The 18,291-nt window shown below is 35.8% G+C and overlaps 3 protein-coding genes across 4 annotated transcripts; all 3 read right to left on the bottom strand.

Moving 5' to 3' along the window:
• Positions 1-353: 353 nt before the first annotated feature.
• Positions 354-987, bottom strand: LOC111451866 (protein EARLY FLOWERING 4-like). The gene is made up of 2 exons (XM_023092459.1): positions 628-987; positions 354-504 (listed from the first exon to the last, which is right to left on the bottom strand). The coding sequence occupies exons 1-2, from the start codon at positions 854-856 to the stop codon at positions 443-445; spliced, it is 291 nt and encodes a 96-aa protein (XP_022948227.1). The 5' UTR covers positions 857-987; the 3' UTR covers positions 354-442.
• Positions 988-1,654: 667 nt separating this feature from the next.
• Positions 1,655-17,983, bottom strand: LOC111451860 (ABC transporter G family member 31-like). 2 transcript variants are annotated; one of them, XM_023092449.1, is made up of 24 exons: positions 9,484-9,866; positions 9,059-9,179; positions 8,872-8,960; positions 8,421-8,505; positions 7,607-7,769; positions 7,364-7,440; positions 7,134-7,278; positions 6,750-7,051; positions 6,394-6,675; positions 6,008-6,324; positions 5,778-5,938; positions 5,594-5,697; positions 5,328-5,484; positions 5,199-5,249; positions 4,804-4,934; positions 4,395-4,727; positions 4,035-4,325; positions 3,874-3,957; positions 3,658-3,791; positions 2,838-3,065; positions 2,585-2,756; positions 2,411-2,498; positions 2,150-2,316; positions 1,655-2,024 (listed from the first exon to the last, which is right to left on the bottom strand). In XM_023092449.1, exons 1-24 carry the CDS (start codon positions 9,825-9,827, stop codon positions 1,758-1,760), a joined length of 4,293 nt encoding a protein of 1,430 aa, XP_022948217.1. In that variant the 5' UTR covers positions 9,828-9,866; the 3' UTR covers positions 1,655-1,757. The 2 variants fall into 2 exon arrangements, with proteins under 2 accessions (XP_022948217.1, XP_022948218.1); XM_023092450.1 differs by lacking the exons at positions 9,059-9,179; positions 9,484-9,866 and adding an exon at positions 17,923-17,983.
• Positions 10,870-17,056, bottom strand: LOC111451861 (ABC transporter G family member 31-like). The gene is made up of 20 exons (XM_023092452.1): positions 17,020-17,056; positions 16,658-16,820; positions 16,381-16,457; positions 16,154-16,298; positions 15,770-16,071; positions 15,092-15,690; positions 14,848-15,008; positions 14,675-14,778; positions 14,450-14,588; positions 14,321-14,371; positions 14,129-14,241; positions 13,711-14,043; positions 13,351-13,641; positions 13,190-13,273; positions 12,974-13,107; positions 12,236-12,463; positions 11,981-12,152; positions 11,807-11,894; positions 11,246-11,412; positions 10,870-11,161 (listed from the first exon to the last, which is right to left on the bottom strand). The coding sequence occupies exons 2-20, from the start codon at positions 16,806-16,808 to the stop codon at positions 10,895-10,897; spliced, it is 3,606 nt and encodes a 1,201-aa protein (XP_022948220.1). The 5' UTR covers positions 16,809-16,820; positions 17,020-17,056; the 3' UTR covers positions 10,870-10,894.
• Positions 17,984-18,291: the final 308 nt, after the last annotated feature.

Raw genomic sequence — 18,291 nt, 5'->3', positions numbered from 1 at the left:
TAGTTAATGAATTTACCTTTTCATTTGGCTTTTAAAGTTAACTTATAGATTTATTTATCAGCATATTAGTTGCTATAAAAAATAGAAATTTAGTTAGATTATACATCATCTAGGTAAATGACTTGCTCACATCGGCTAATTTAGGAAATGATCATAAACAAGTAATACTCTCTCCATTGGTACGAGGCCTTTTGGGGAAGCCAAGGCAAAGCCATGAGAGCTCATGTTCAACTGTGGTGAGTCGTGTTCATTTAACAAAATGAACAAATTAAGTTAAAACCAACGCCATGACTTGTCCTCAAGAGGATTCATTGTTTTCGCACAACCAAACAGACAAGATCCACACTATCAAACTTTTCAAAAGTCTCGAACATAGTATTACGTCAAGGCAAGGAAAAACAGAATTACTGAGAATCGCTGCCTTAGTTTCCACCGTCTGCCTTTACTCGTGAATTCCTCTGCCTCCATTGTTTTCACCGGACTTCACTCCGTAACACAACGCCTCTGTTGAATTGTAGTGAGGAAAGTGGCAGACAAATCGGAGTAAATCGAGATAACACGAGAGATATTACCATTAATTTCATGGATACAAATCGGAGTAAATCGAGATAACACGAGAGATATTACCGTTAATTTCATGGATCAACGAGATGTTGTTGACCAGATTATTGGAGATCCTAGACTGCTGATTCTCGTTCACCTGCTGGATTAACAAACGATTATGTTCCAATACGGACTGCACCTGAGGGAAGCTCTTCCTAAGCATATTCCAGACCTCCATATCGCATTCCTCCACCTCTAAATCACCGTCGTCGCATTTGTCTCCCTCATCTGACTTCGCCCCTTTGTTCTTCATGGAATTGAAGCTCTTGCAAGATCTTCCGTATCCGTCTATGGATCGAAGAGAAGAAGAAGAAGACGAAGAACACAATTCATTCCTCCGACCCCATTCCCGGGGGAGCTCTCTCAAATTCTCCCAGCGCCACCGGTTCTTGAGTTGAAAAGATGTTGGCAGCGGAAGACAGTTCCCCGGGGCAATAAAATGAGAGCGGGTTTCCTGATAAAATACCGTAGCTTCTCAACTCTGATAAATGACGGACCAATGAGAATGGTCAAGATGGCGGGTTTTTTCTCTGTAAGTTTGTCATTTTAGCTTTTTTATATATACATATTTACTTGCAACTTTTTAGTGTATTTAATATTATATTATATTTTTGTTTAAGAAATATTATTAAATTTATTATAATATTTTATATTTTATTATAGAAATGATATTGAAAATTTGAAATTATCTATTATTTTTTTTAGAGAATATATATATATTTTTAAAAATATGAAAAAATAAAAAAAATTAATATTGTAAATATCCCACCGAGAGTTTCTGACCCGATCTCCAATAAAATAAATGAATTTTTTCGAGACTGAATAGTGAAGACTTCTCCATCCTATTCTACTTCGTGGATATCTTTAATTAATTTATAAAGTTATGCTACAAGTACATGAAATATTATTGAAACAAAAATTAACTGTTTCTATTTTTTTAAAAAGTATTATTAAGACTTGTTAATATTTTTGATACAATATCCTCGTCATTTTAGAATAATAATAATTTAATTTTTTTTTTTTGTTAATATGTACTCCACAAAACGTAGAGATTCAAATCTCAAAATTATGATAGTAAGTAAAACTGTACTAATAAATTTAGGTATTATACTATTTACTTTACAAAGAATGCAATGGCATTATACTTTTATCTTTTATCTTTTCTGGAAATTGATGAATTTGATGGAGAGGGCAAAGATGGAGAAGAAGACGAGGATGAAGGCAAGGAGCACCACAACCGAAACTCCGACCATGCCGGGGCCATATCCAAGGCTTACTTCCAAGTATTCTTTCACAGACCCCTCGAAACCTTGCCCCACAGTTATGGTGTCTACGTCGCCAAGCTGCGACGTTATAATTCCCCTCAAAGACCATGCAACAGGGCAGATGTAGTAGAACCAAATCCACCATCCTGGGAGGCTCTGATAAACAAGAACAGAACAGAACAGAACAGAACAGAACAGAGGAGGCCTCAAAAATCAAACCAACATTCAATCAATCAATCAATCAATCAATCGAAAGTGTTGTTTAGAGAAAGAACACTTACGGGCTTTGGAATAAGAAAGCCAGAGAGGAGATTCCATAAAGAGTAGAATGCTGAAGATACAATGGATGCCAGATTTTGTGATGGAGTCAGCCCCACCACCATCATTCCATAAAAGGTGAAATAGGTGAACGTCAAGAACATGAACAGCAGATATAGGAAAAACTTGCCTGCAAAATTTTAAAACATCACTTTTTGGGTTAGTTTCACAAAGTTTAGGACCAAAATTCTAAAAAATACATACAATAGAACCAAGGAACATACCCGCGTTTCTTTCGAAATTAACCATGAAATATGAGATGACACCGTATATTATGGTCTGTGCAGCAATGTAGGGAACCTCCACTAAGCTCTGTTGGGAGAAGTATTAGCATTAGCAATCAAAATTTGATTACCCCATTTGTTTATATGTCGACACAACACAATTAAATTACTTACCTGAGCAAATGCATAAGCGAATGGAGAATACATTCCAGCTGCTTTCTCGCGATAGAATACTGTTCGCTCAATTGAAACAATTGGTTGTACAGTGGAAGCATTGTTTACTCCGATGAATAAGCATGCAGTGTTCAGAGCTCCCATAACAACGAACAGTTCTTGAGTTGAGTTCCTTTTGAACATTCAAATGCGATAAATTTTAATCAAATAGCCTAAAACCAAAAACCAAAACTCCAAATGAGGAGATTTTTACCTTTTCATACCAATACCCCAAAACACTGAACCAAAAATCAGTGCACTTATGAAGGTGAAACATAACCTCATCACATTGTAATGGGGACTTCTCCAATACACAAGCCTTTGCTTCCATAGGCAAATAATGAACTGAGATAGTATGCCTTGCGAGTATGTGGTATCGAACTTCAATGCTTCTCCACCCACCGGTGGAACGCTTAATTGCTTGATGGAAGCTTCGACGATTCTAGATAAAAAGAAATGGGTAAGGATCGATAAAATCTCATAAATATTTCTATAAACTACTAATGGATCGAGTACATATGTAACAGCCCATGCCCATGCCCACGCCCACCGCTAGCCGATATTATTCTTTTTATGCTTTTTTCACTTTTGGGCTTTCTCTCAAGGTTTTTAAAACGCGTTCGCTAGGAAAAGGTTTCCATACCCTTATAAAGTGTTTCATTCTCCTCTCATACCGATGTAGGATCTCACAATTCACCCCCCTTCAGGGCCCAGCACGCTGACACTCATTCCCTTCTCCAAACGATGTGAGACCCTTCAATCCACCCCTTTTTGGGCCCAATAACCTCGCTGGCACATCGCCCGGTGTCTGACTCAGATACCATTTGTAACAGCCTAAGCCAGTAGATATTGTCTCTTTGGACTTTCTCTCGAGTTTTTTAAAACATGTCTAGGAAGAGGTTTCCACAAACTTATAAAAGGTGTTTCGTTCTCGTCCTCAACTGACGTGGGCTCTCAAAACATAGTTTCTAACGACTACGTTAATTCCTTAATGGTTTTTCTAGTGATAGAGACCGACTATAATATAATCATACCTGTATTGATTCGAGTCCCTATATAGGTCAGCAAAATCTTTACCAATTCTGTGCTCAGCAGCAGGGGACGTGACCTCAAGCATCCAAGTAGCTGGATTGTAAGAATCTGGTATTGGAGGAACTCCACTAATTCCCTACAAAGTAAGAACATATCTCTGTCAGAACCGCTCTTAAGATCATGTTCTATACATATATAGATAATAGATTAAGTTTTACCTCAAAATAGTCTATCATTATTTGTGAATGTATTCCAAGCTTTCCCCCATATATAACTCTTCCCCCTCGTTTCATAAGAAGCAACTGCACAAGAATGTCGAGAACAAAATCATTAAGAGCTAATGAAACATTTATGGATTATGCTTAAATCAGCTACCAACCTCATCAAATGCTTCAAAAATGTCAATACTAGGTTGATGAATGGTACAAACAACAGTTCTTCCCGTATCGACCGTGTTACGAACGGTTCGCATAACAATGGCAGCCGCTCGAGCATCGAGTCCAGAGGTAGGTTCATCCATAAAGATGATAGAAGGATTTGCAACAAGCTCCACTGCAACTGTCAGGCGTTTTCTCTGCTCTGTTGATAAACCAGTATTACCTGGCACACCAACCAAAGCATGCCTAAGAGTATCAAGCTCCACTAGACTCATTACTTCTTCAATGAACTCCTGAAAGCATCAAAATAACATGGGGTTTGGATCATATTAAAATAAGATGGAGAAAACCAAACAAAATACCTGTCGTTTTTCTTTGCTGATTTCTTTTGGAAGACGTAGAAATGAGGAGAATTGGAGGCTTTCCTCGACTGTGACTTGGGGGGAATGGATATCATTTTGCTCTACGTAGCCTGATATTCTAGCAAAAGTAGGCTGCTCTTTTGGAAAGCCTGATATTCTGATATCACCTTCAATGTATCCACCGGTTTTTCTTCCAGCAAGAACATCCATCAGTGTAGTTTTTCCTGCCCCGCTTGATCCAACTAAAGCTGTAAGAACTCCTGGTGAAAACACTCCACTCACATTTGATAACAGCTGCAATTTCTTTTCTAGTATACCTTGCTGCATCATTTCCTGGGAATGAGTTCAATACTTAGAATGCATCTCATAAAATCAATATGAACTAGAAATATTTAAACTTCTGCCTAACCTTTGGAGTATCAACGAAATAATTAACATTATGAAAAGTCATTGTTAATGGTTGGAATGGAAGAATCATTCCCTTTTCTGTCTTGCCGGCTCTGGGAGATGTTTCACTAAATTTCAAAGCTTGTTCAACACCTGCACAGATCCAAGAGTAACAAAAAGAAGGTGAAGAACAAAAATATTTAACTCACGTTGGAACTACGACTCTCCACAATGATATGATATATCCACTTTGAGCATAAACTCTTGTGGCTTTGCTTTTGGTTTCTCCAAAAGGCTTCATATCAATGGTGATAGTATTCCTTATTTATAAACCCATGATCAACCTCTTAATTAGTCGACATGGGACTCCTCTCCCAACAATCCTTAATAGAGGCACGTGAAAAATTTATGACTTACCATTTTCCGCAGTAGAAGCAAGTGGGGTTACAGTTTGGGCTTTTCTTAGCGCTGTTGAGAACGAAAACACAAGAATATTAACATTTTGATGATACATACATACACATATTGTATCATATTAATACTTACGGTGGAGGTAAACTAAAGCCAAATTCACCAAAATATTGAAAAGAGCTACATAACCCCACATCACTCCAACACCCACCCAGTACCATTTATCACCACTAGGCATGCTATGTGAATGAAGAATATTGTATCCAACAGTTCCATCTCCAATGGTAGATTTCTGCAATTGTTTCGGTAAAAGTTAACATAATATGAAGTATAGAAACGGATTGTTTCGATGTTCTAAAGATTATGCGTTTTATGAATGGCACAATACAAGAAAAGGGTACCTCCATCCACCTAGTGGCAGTAAACTCATTGACAGAAATAGCACGTTGGCTATAAGAAAGTGGGGAGACCCAAAAAGCCCATGACCACCATGGCTTAATCATTTCTGAAACATGATATCCAAATTAGGATTGCAGTGTTCGATCTTCAAGCAATTTTGGTAAGAAACAAACACGAATATCCTACCTTTTGGTATCATAAAACCACCCAGTAAGAATGTAATAAGCAAAGCTGCTGAACCAAATGTATTGGCAATTACCATGTCTCTGGTTATAGCTGCCATTAGACGAAAAAGACCTATAGCCATTTCATGAACTGAAAAGAGTAGGAACATGAAGCGGAAGAACCTGAAATCATTTTAAAACAGATCAGCTACGAGCAAGAAGAAAACGGAAAATGATTGAATTTTAAGGTACCTCCCAGCACTAGGGGCAAAGCCAACAGGATAATATACAACACAAGACCACACAACGGCTTCAAGAATGGAATAAGGCACGCGCAAAATCCAGCTAGTAAAAGACCAGGACCAAGCAGGGTGAAACAGATTATCCCTTTGCTTGTAGAAAACAGGCAATCGAGATATCATTAAAGGTAGCTCAGAGAAGCCATTAAACAGCATATGCACCAATCCAAAGAACAGGCAAGCCAGATAGAGATTGCCATTTATCTCATCCGTGGGGTGTAGTCTTGTTCTTAAGAACATTGTGCATGTAACAACTCCAACAAATGCAACCTATAATAAGTTATGTCAGAAAAACAGAATTCCAGAATCAAATGTTGAAATAAGTAACAGAAATAATACCTGACATGTCTTGAAAATATAAAGAAAACTATTTCGGTTAATCAACAGTACTTCTCGAGAGAAGCAAGCTTTGAAAAGCTCACGCTTTGACACAGCAAATTTTGTTTTAGCCAAAGCTGAAGGATGGCTTAGAGACTTATCAAATGGAGTGTTGAGCGAGGACTCCAAAGACTTCCCAATATTGGAGTTCTTAAATGCTTCTGCGAATTCAGGAACAGAAATGTATGTATATGGCCGAGTGGAATCAGCCCAATATTGTGCTTGATCATTCTTAGACGTCACCTGTCACAAAACAAGCTTAGCCATATGCAATACAAAATGTGAAGTAATCTTATGAAAACATAATATTATAATACCTCTTGAAGAAAATCAGCTACCCCCTTGCGAGGGGGTAGCTTAAAACCCAATGACTCGAAAAACCTTAACACCTCGGCTCGAGGGCCTTGATACACCAAATAACCCTCTGATAACAACACAAGATCATCAAACAGTTCAAATGTCTCAGGAGCAGGTTGTAAGAGAGCCATTAACACTGTAGCCTCCATTTGATGAACAAAGTTCCTTAAACATTTCACAATTTGATAAGTTGTGGAGCTATCAAGTCCGGTGGATATCTCATCCATAAAAAGAGTCTTCCTTGGCCCAACAATCATTTCCCCTGCATCATCGAAGAAGCTTCATTTAATAACAATATGATTTAGTGAATAAATTGTTGTTAAATTGTTGAAAAGTAAAAAGACCTGAAGTAACTCTTTTTCTTTGGCCACCAGAGACACCCCTCACCATATCACTACCAACTAATGTCTGCGAGCATATATCAAGATCAAGCACTTTCAAAATGTAATCTGTTAACACACTGTGCTTTTTACCACCAACTGACGATGCCTGTAAAATTGGGCGCAGGTTAAAGAAAATAAGGTCTGCCAGTTCGTAATCCACAAATTACTGCTACGAAATATCAAATGACAACCTTCATGAATGCATCAATATCAGGACTAGGTCGGATTTTTCTTTCTTTCTCCAAGCGTGACAGTTCTTTCAAATATTCTACAACAAGAGAGAAAATCATCAACCTCACACATTGGTTAATTTAGGGAATGATATGAGTTTATAAGTAAGAAATACATCAAGTTTATGCTCAAAATGGACAATATCGTTGTTCCTAACGAATCAAGCATATATACAAGTGAATGAATGAAGGAAGCAAGCAAACCTGCAAAGCTTTCACTTGCACCTTGGCATCTAGCGGCGAAGTCCAAAGTTTCTCGCACAGTCAACTCCGGTAGGTGATCATCGGATTGGCTAATGTATGCGGAGGTTCTTTGAACGCAGAACTCATGAAGACGATGTCCATTATAAGTGATGTTACCACTTTTCTAACACCAAAAATAACATATTAATAAGGCTATTAGGAATAAATTCATTCTTTTTTAAATAAAAATAAATAATTTTCAACTAATAAAATTAAGTTCCGCTTTTTTATTTCTTTTAAATCATTAATTTGATATTAATTTTAAATTATATAGAAGTATAAAAAAGGCTACAATTTTATAATGCAATAATGCTAGGATTTGTATTTTTAAAAATATATAGTTTTAGAAATTAAACATGTTTATATTTTAAAATAAATAAATAAATGCGAAGGAAAATATCTCTAATTTAAAATATAAAAAAATTATTCTAAAAAATACACATCATTAATTATTTTATTTAAAATGAAAAATTGACATGGTAGAAGAAATAATACTTTAATGCAATTAAAGTTATCATTTAATAATTTAATTTTAAAAGGACTTGAAAAATAAGGATAAATTAATTAAAAGTATAGCCTATCATATTAATAAGTTATTGAAATTGTAATTTCAATTCCAATTAATTTTAAATTTTAAAATTTTATTTTTAAGAAGTGATATTTTAAAAAATTTACCTACCAAAAACTAAAATTTCAAATTTATTAGACAAAACTTCTAATATATATATATATATATATATATATATATATATATCACCGAACTTGGTGTACAAACCTTTAAGTTTCTATCAAGTTTGCCGGCTAGGAATTGAAGTAAGGTCGATTTTCCAGAACCTGGAGGCCCTAAGAGCAGCGTCATCCTAAAATATCACAAAATGTCAAACGTTAATTTTGTAATAATCTTTCGTCTAAATTAATTTTAGTCTGCATGCAATAAAAATCAACCAAAAACTCCAAATCAAGAAAAGAAAAAAAAACTTTAATTTTTTAAGAAATTCTTGTAAATCTCATTATTTATTATATTTTTGTAATACAATAAAAAAAAAATGAAAATTAAATTATTAAAAAATATCCCAACATTTTAAAATAATTATACCTCTAATAAACTACGAAAATCTCATTCAATGTTTATATTCTAATTTTTAGTCCAATTTTATAAAATAAAAAATATGAAACAAATTTTAAAATTAAAATAAAAATTAAGCTAAAATTATATACTATCTTACCTTCCTGGTTTCACGAGGCCACTGACGTCACTCAGAATTGTTAATGGATATCTCTTGCCTTTGATGATTCTCAAACTCATCAATATATTCTGCATAAAACAAAAATTAACCGAATAAAGTATGATATAACTACAAATATAGATAAATATCATATTAAAGAAAATTAAATTAAGAAAAAAAATTGTACCTCAACAACTTCGTATGAATAGTTGATTAAAGTAGGCAAAGTTCTAGAACCGATTTGAACATCTGCTCCCACTTTTAAGTTATGGAATCTAATTTCAACCTTTGGAATCACTACTCCGGCTCTTACATGAAAAAAAAAAAAAAAAATTAGACTATTAATAACAAAATTATTAAAAAAAGGAACGGAAAGAAAAAAAAATTCATCTCCACTTTCAATTTTAGCGTCTTACCAACACAACCTACTAAGCTTTAGAATACCACAATCTACAAATGCATAAATTTCGGAATAATGGTTCTTAAATCTCACAATATAGAACAACAAAAACCTAATCAAAATTTTAGGCAATAACGAACAGCGAATCTCAATAGTAGGTTTCGGAGAGGTATAATAAGAGAGAATTAATTTAAATGATGAAAAGTACGTACTTATCGAGACGCTCCTTAATTCCAGAAAGCAACTTAAAATTATCTTGATCATTGGTAGCCAATGCTTTCTTCACAACAAGTTCGCGTTTGTTCTTATCGAGCTTCCGGACGTCAATAGTTTCAATTCTCTTAATGTTTTCATCGCCATTAGAGGAGATCTCAGACGCAGTATGCGTCAACAATGCGTAATTCGACTGTTTACGAGACGGTAACCTCTCAATCGCGGCCCACAAAAGCTCATGCTCGTCCTTCGCGAATAACTCAGCGTTGGACGGTCTCACAAAGGATTGATCGGTCACGTTCATCTCGAAATGGAAGTACTCGCTACCATTAGAAGCCGCCATTGAAGCAAAAAAGATGAGAAGAGAAGGAAACAGAGACGGTGGCGCAGATAGATTGAGTGAAACGGTACTTATTTAAAGAGGTTAAGAAGTGACGACGAGTTCGTTGCAAATGAAGTAAATAATGAAGATCCTGAATTTACGAGATTGCCCCTTTAGGAAAATCCGTCCAATTGTCAGCCTCCTTTCAATTGACACGTGCGGTGCGGGAGGGGAATGAATTTCTTACTCCCCACACGTGTTTGAAACGTGCACGTAATAAGAAAGTAAAATACAAAAATCCTGATTTCTTGTACAATAAAAAAAAAAGTGAGTGAATCTATCAGCCACGTTCAAATTAACCCCTAATTTCTGGTACCCATTAAAACCCTATTTTAATTATTTTATATTTCCAAATCAAAATCAGATTAAATTATTATTTTTTTTTAAATCTAATTTTCAAATTATTAATGAGTATACTCTAAACGTGACATAGAAATTATATTTTTCTAATATATACTATATATATACGATTGTGAAATTCACCGTGCTCCAGTTCAATTCCAACCACACATATATATATATAATTGATGAGATAAAAGAATCTCTCCTATTCCGATTCTACCTTACCAAGACTGTAAAATGAACAAATTACCTGCCTCACTAGTAGGCCGAGAAGAGAGTAGTTTCCGCGTGCTACGATCCCTCACAAAATTGAACAAACAAACACCATAATTAATCCAACAATTCCTTAACTCCTTCCATGCACAAACAAATGGTATTAGAGTTAGACACTGAGCGGTGTGCTAGTGAGGACGCTGGGTCCCTCCAAAAGAGTTGAATTGTGAGATCTCACATCGATCTCACATCGATCGGAGAGAGACATTTCATATAAAGCTGAAGGTATTTAAATAATAAATATATTCTAGTTGATATATATTTTGAGACATTGTGAGTTCCAAATAGAAAATAACCACAATTATTTTAAAATAAAATACTAATAAGTTTCATCCAATAAGAATATTGAAAATTGAGTACCTATACTATACTATAAATAAAAAAATGAATGCAATGACATTATACTTTTATCTTTATCTTCTCTGGAAATTGATGAATTTGATGGAGACTGCAAAGACGGAGAAGAAGAGGAGGATGAAGGCAAGGAGCACCGCAGCCGAAGCTCCGATCATACCGGGGCCATATCCAAGGCTTACTTCCAAGTACTCTTTCACGGACCCCTCGAAACCTTGTCCCACAATGATGGTGTCTACGTCGCCAAGCTGCGACGTTATAATTCCCCTCAAAGTCCATGCAACAGGGCAGATGTAGTAGAACCAAATCCACCATCCTGGGAGGCTCTGGTAAGCAACAACAGAACAGAGGAGGCCTCAAAAATCAAACCAACCATTCAATCTAAACTTATTGCCAATAAAAACACTTACGGGTTTTGGAACGAGAAAGCCAGAGAGGAGATTCCATAAGGAGTAGAATGCAGATGATACAATGGATGCCATATGCTGCGATGGTGTCAGCCCCACCGCCATCATTCCATAAAAGGTGAAATAGGTGAACGTCAAGAACATGAACAGCAGATATTCCAAAAACTTCCCTGCAAAATTTTAAAACATACGTTCAGCTAGTAGATATTGTCTTCTTTGAGCTTTTTCTTCAAAGCTTTAAAACACGTCTACTCCTTATAAAAGGTGTTTTGTTCTTCTCCCTAACCGATGTTGGATATCACAATCCACCCCCTTTCAGGGCTCAGTATCCTCGTTGGCACTTGTTCTTTTCTCCAATCGATGTGGGACTCCTACCAAATTCACCCCTTCGAGGCCTAGTGTTCTTACTGGCCCAGTGTCCTCGCTGGCAAATCGCTCGGGGTTTATTAGGAAAAGGTTTCCACACCCTTATAAAGTGTGTTTCGTCTTCCTCCGCGACCGATATGGGATATCACAGTTTTAAACCACAGATTAATTGTTATAAACTAAAGTTGAGTAACGTACCAACGTTTCTTTCAAAATTCACCATGAAATATGTGATGACACCGAATGTTATGGTCTGTGCAGCAATGTAGGGAACCTCCACTAAGCTCTGTTGGGAGAAGTATTAGCATTAGCAACCAAAATTTGATTACCCCATTTGTTTATACGTCGACACAACACAATTAAATTACTTACCTGAGCGAATGCATAAGCGAATGGAGAATACATTCCAGCTGCTTTCTCGCGATAGAAGACTGTTCTTTCAATTGAAACAATTGGTTGTACAGAGGAAGCATTGTTTACTCCGATGAATAAGCATGCAGCGTACAGAGCTCCCATAACAACGAACAGTTCTTGAGTTGAGTTCCTTTTGAACATTCAAATGCAATCAAGTTTAATCAAATAGCTTAAAACCAAAAACCAAAACTCCAAATGAGATGAGGTTTTTACCTTTTCATACCAATACCCCAAAATACTGAACCGAATATGAGTGCACTTATGAAGGTGAAACATAGCCTCATCACATTGTATTGGGGACTTCTCCAATACACAAGCCTTTGCTTCCAAAGGCAAATAATGAACTGAGATAGTATGCCTTGTGAGTATGTGGTATCAAACTTCAATGGTTCTCCACCCGCGGGTGGAACGCTAAATTGCTCGATGGAAGCTTCGACGATTCTAGATAAAAAAAAACGGGTAACATTACTTAAAGTTTTTAAAACTTGTCTGCTACGGAAAGGTTTCCACACCCTTGTAAAGCGTTTCATTCTCCTCCCCAACCGACATGGGATCTCACAATCCACCCCCTTCAGGGGTTAGTGTCCTCACTGACACTTGTTCCCTTTTCCAATCGATGTGGGGACACACACACAATCCACTCCCTTTCACGCCCAGCGTACTTGCTGGCACACCGTCTCATGTCCACCCCCCTTCGGGGCTCAGCCTCCTCACTACCACATCGCCCGGTGTCAGGCTAATGATACCATATGTAATAGTTCAAAGCCACCGCTAGCAGATATTGTCCTATTTTTGGGTTCTCTTTTGGGCTTCCCCTCAAAGTTTTTAAACCACTCTGCTAGAGAGAGGTTTCCACACCCTATTAAAGAGTATTTCGTTCTCCTCCCCAACCGATGTAGAATCTCACAACACGGATTCTAACGATAGAGACCGACTATAATATAATCATACCTGTACTGATCCGAGTCCCTATATATATCAGCAAAATCTTTACCAATTCTATGCTCAGCCGCAGGGGACGTGACCTCAAGCATCCAAGTAGCTGGATTGTAAGAATCTGGTATTGGAGGAACTCCACTAATTCCCTACAAAGTAAGAACATATCTCTGTCAGAACCGCTCTTAAGATCATGTTCTATACATATATAGATAATAGATTAAGTTTTACCTCAAAATAGTCTATCATTATTTGTGAATGTATTCCAAGCTTTCCCCCATATATAACTCTTCCCCCTCGTTTCATAAGAAGCAACTGCACAAGAATGTCGAGAACAAAATCATTAAGAGCTAATGAAACATTTATGGATTATGCTTAAATCAGCTACCAACCTCATCAAATGCTTCAAAAATGTCAATACTAGGTTGATGAATGGTACAAACAACAGTTCTTCCCGTATCGACCGTGTTACGAACGGTTCGCATAACAATGGCAGCCGCTCGAGCATCGAGTCCAGAGGTAGGTTCATCCATAAAGATGATAGAAGGATTTGCAACAAGCTCCACTGCAACTGTCAGGCGTTTTCTCTGCTCTGTTGATAAACCAGTATTACCTGGCACACCAACCAAAGCATGCCTAAGAGTATCAAGCTCCACTAGACTCATTACTTCTTCAATGAACTCCTGAAAGCATCAAAATAACATGGGGTTTGGATCATATTAAAATAAGATGGAGAAAACCAAACAAAATACCTGTCGTTTTTCTTTGCTGATTTCTTTTGGAAGACGTAGAAATGAGGAGAATTGGAGGCTTTCCTCGACTGTGACTTGGGGGGAATGGATATCATTTTGCTCTACGTAGCCTGATATTCTAGCAAAAGTAGGCTGCTCTTTTGGAAAGCCTGATATTCTGATATCACCTTCAATGTACCCACCGGTTTTTCTTCCAGCAAGAACATCCATCAGTGTAGTTTTTCCTGCTCCGCTTGATCCAACTAATGCTGTAAGAACCCCTGGTGAAAACACTCCACTCACGTTTGATAACAGCTGCAATTTCTTTTCTGGTATACCTTGCTGCTTCATTTCCTAATGAATTTAATACCCTTTTAAAAAAAGTTGTAGAATGAACATGAACATGAATATGAACTACAAATTTCAACTTATGACTAACCTTTGGAGTATCAACGAAATAATTAACATTATGAAAAGTCATCGTTAATGGTTGGAATGGAAGAATCATTCCCTTTTCTTTCTTGCACGCTCTAGGACATGTTTCTTCGACACCTGCGCAGATTGCCCACTTTGAGCATAAACTCTCGTGGCTTTGAGCCCCATACCAATAGAGATAGAATTTACGACGTACCATTTTTTGCAGTAAAATCAAGTGGGGTTACCGTTTGGGCTTTTCTCAGCGCTATTAAGAAGGAAAAGACAAGAATATCAACATTTTGATGATACATACATACACATATTGTATCATATTAATACTCACGGTGGAGGTAAGCTAAAGCCAAATTCACCAAACTATTGAAAAGAATTGCATAACCCCATGTCACTCCAACACCGATCCAGTACCATTTATCACTACTAGGCATGTCATGCGAATGAAGAACATTATACCCAACAGAGTTCTGCAAATGTTTTAAGTATATATCAGAACCAAACTTACATTATATGCATATAATATATGAATTGGTACACTACAAGAAAATGATACCTCCATCCATCTAGTGGCAGTAAACTCATTGACAGAGATAGCACGTTGGACATAAGAAAGTGGAGAAACCCAAAAAGCCCATGACCACCATGGCTTAATCATTTCTGAAATATGATATCCAAATTAGCAATCTTCAAGCAGTTTTGGTGATAGAAAACACATACAAATCGTACCTTTTGGTATGATAAAACCACCCAGTAGAAATATAATAAGCAACGCTGCTGAACCAAATGTACTAGCAATTACCATATCTCTTGTTATAGCTGCCATCAAACAAAAAAGACCTATAGCCATTTGATGAACTGAAAAGAGCAAGAACATGAAGCGGAAGAACCTGGAATCATTTTAAAACAGATCAGCTACGAGCAAGAGGAAAATCATTGAATTTTAAGAGAGAAAGAACACATAATGAGGTACCTCCAAGCACTAGGGGCAAAGCCAACAGTATAATATACAACACAAGTCCACACAACGGCTTCAATTATGGAATAAGGCACGCGTAACATCCAGCTAGTAATAGACCAGGACCAAGCAGGGTGAAACAGATTGTCCCTTTGCTTGTAAAAAACGGGCAATCGAGATATCATTAAAGGTAGCTCAGAGAAGCCATTAAACAACATGTGCACCAATCCAAAGAACAGGCAAGATAGATAGAGGTTGCCATTTATCTCATCCGTGGGGTGTATTCTTGTTCTTAAGAACATTGTGCATGTAACAACTCCAACGAATGCAACCTGACATGTCCTAAAGATATAAAGAAAACTATGTCGGCTAATCAACAATAGTTCTCGAGAAAAGCAAGCTTTAAAAAGCTCACAGTTCGAAGCAGAAAATCTTGTTTTAGCCAAAGCTGAAGGATGGCTTAGAGACTTATCAAATGGAGTATTGAGTGAGGACTGCAAAGACTTCCCAATATTGGAGTTTTTAAATGCTTCTGCGAATTCAGGAACAGAAATGTATGTATATGGCCGAGTGGAATCAGCCCAATATTGTGCTTGATCGTTCTTAGACGTCACCTGTCACAAAACAAGCTTAGCTTAGACATATGCAATACAAAATGTTAACTAATGTTATGAAAACATAACATTATAATACCTCTTGAAGAAAATCAGCTACCCCCTTGCGAGGGGGTAGCTTAAAACCCAATGACTCGAAAAACCTTAACACCTCGGCTCGAGGGCCTTGATACACCAAATAACCCTCTGATAACAACACAAGATCATCAAACAGTTCAAATGTCTCAGGAGCAGGTTGTAAGAGAGCCATTAACACTGTAGCCTCCATTTGATGAACAAAGTTCCTTAAACATTTCACAATTTGATAAGTTGTGGAGCTGTCAAGTCCGGTGGATATTTCATCCATAAAAAGAGTTTTTCTTGGCCCAACAATCATTTCCCCTGCATCATTGAAGAAGTTTGGTTTAATAAGAGTATGATTTAGTGAATAAATTGTTGTTTAATTGTTGAAAAGTAAAAAGACCTGAAGTAACTCGTTTTCTTTGGCCACCAGAGACACCCCTGACCATGTCATTACCAACTAATGTCTGCGAGCATATATCAAGACCAAGCACTTTAAGAATGTAATCTGTTAGCACACTGTGCTTTTTACCACCAACGGATGACGCCTGTAAAATTGGGCGCAGGTTAAACAACATAAGATCTGTGTCATACTCCACAAATTAGGGCTACATGATATCAAATGACAACCTTCATGAATGCATCGATATCAGGACTAGGTCGGATTTTCCTTTCTTTCTCCAAGCATGCTAGTTCTTTCAAATATTCTACACCAATTGAGAGAAAGAATGGTTGGAAGGGCGTCCCACGTTAATTAATTTAGGAAATGATATGAGTTTATAAGTAAAAAATACATCGAATTTACGCTCAAAATTAGGAAATGATATGAGTTTATAAGTAAAAAATACATCGAATTTACGCTCAAAATGGACAATCTCATATAAGTGACTGAAGGAAGCAAGCAAACCTGCAAAGCTCTCGCTTGCGCCTTGGCATCTAGCGGCGAAGTCCAAAGTTTCTCGTACGGTCAACTCGGCTAGGTGATTATCGGATTGGCTAATGTATGCGGAGGTTCTTTGAACACAGAACTCATCAACACCATGTCCATTATAACTCATCTTACCAGTTTTCTAACACCAAAAATAACGTATCAATAACTTTTCTAATAAAATATATATATATATATATTAAATTAGTTCATTTTAATTTTTTTTTAATTTACTCGAGCCTATTATTAAATACAAAATTGAAAGTACTAGATTTATCAATTTATTTTGAAGTCACGTAGGTTTATTATTCAAATATGTACAATAAATAGGAAGTACGAACCTTTAAATTTCTATCAAGTTTGCCTGCTAAAGCTTGAAGTAGAGTCGATCTTCCTGAACCTGGAGGCCCCAAGAGCAACGTCATCCTAATTAAGAAAAAAAAAAACTTTAATCTAATTCACAAAATCTCATTTATTTATTTATTATATATTCTTTTGTAAAAAATATCTCCAAATTTTTAAATAATTATGCCTCTAATCAACCATAATTTTTTATTTTAAAATTTGAAATTTGTAAATCTTATTTATTTATTATATATTCTTTGGTACAAAAATATCCTAAAAATTTTAAATAATTATACCTTTAATAAACCAATTTTCTTTTTTATTTTAAAATTTGAAATTTGATTTAAACTTTTATAAATCGTATTCATTTATTATATATTGTTTTTTAAAAAGTATCCCAAATTTTTTTAAATAATTATGTCTCTAACCATGAATATTTTTTTTAGTTTAAAATTTGAATTTTGATTTAAAAAATGACTTTAATCTAATTCCTTTTAAGAATGTTTTTGTAAATCTCATTTATTTATTTTATATATATATATATTAATAAAAAAAGTGTTACAAAATTTAAAAAAAAAAAAAAAAACTATTGGAACCAATTTCAAAATAAAGATAAAAATTAAACTAAAATTATATATTGGTGTTACCTTCCCGGTTTCACGAGGCCACTGACGTCATTAAGGAAAGTCAAGGGGTATCTTTTGACTTTCATAAGTCTCAAGCTGGTCAAAATATTCTGTATAAAAACTAAAATTAATTAGAACAAATATGATATGACTATATATGTATGTATGTATATGTATGTATGTTTATGTATGTATATGTATGTATATGTATGTATGTTTATGTACATGAACTTCACATTAAAATTAAAATTAAATTTAAGAAAAAAATTATACCTCAATAACATCGTATGAATAATTGATTAAAGTAGGTAAAGTTCGGGAACCAACTTGAACATCAGCTACCACTTTTAAGTTATGGAATCTAATTTCAACCTTTGGAATCACTACTCCGGCTCTGATGTGACCAAAACATGGAAAAAAAAAATTAGTCACCATGATTTACGATGCATAAATTTTGAGAATAATCGTTCTTAAATCTAACGATATAAAACGACAAAAACCTAATAAAAATTTTACAAATGGAGGTTTTGGAGAGGCTATGAATATGTACCTATCGAGACGCTGTTTAATTCCAAAGAGTAACTTAAAATTATCTTGATCATTGGTCGCCAATGCTTGCTTCACAACAAGTTCGCGTTTGTT

This window comes from Cucurbita moschata, unplaced genomic scaffold (assembly GCF_002738365.1).
Source record: "Cucurbita moschata cultivar Rifu unplaced genomic scaffold, Cmos_1.0 Cmo_Scf00013, whole genome shotgun sequence".
NCBI lineage: Eukaryota > Viridiplantae > Streptophyta > Magnoliopsida > Cucurbitales > Cucurbitaceae > Cucurbita > Cucurbita moschata.
Note: the sequence above shows the minus strand (reverse complement) of the source record. Positions and strands in the feature narration are given on the sequence as shown.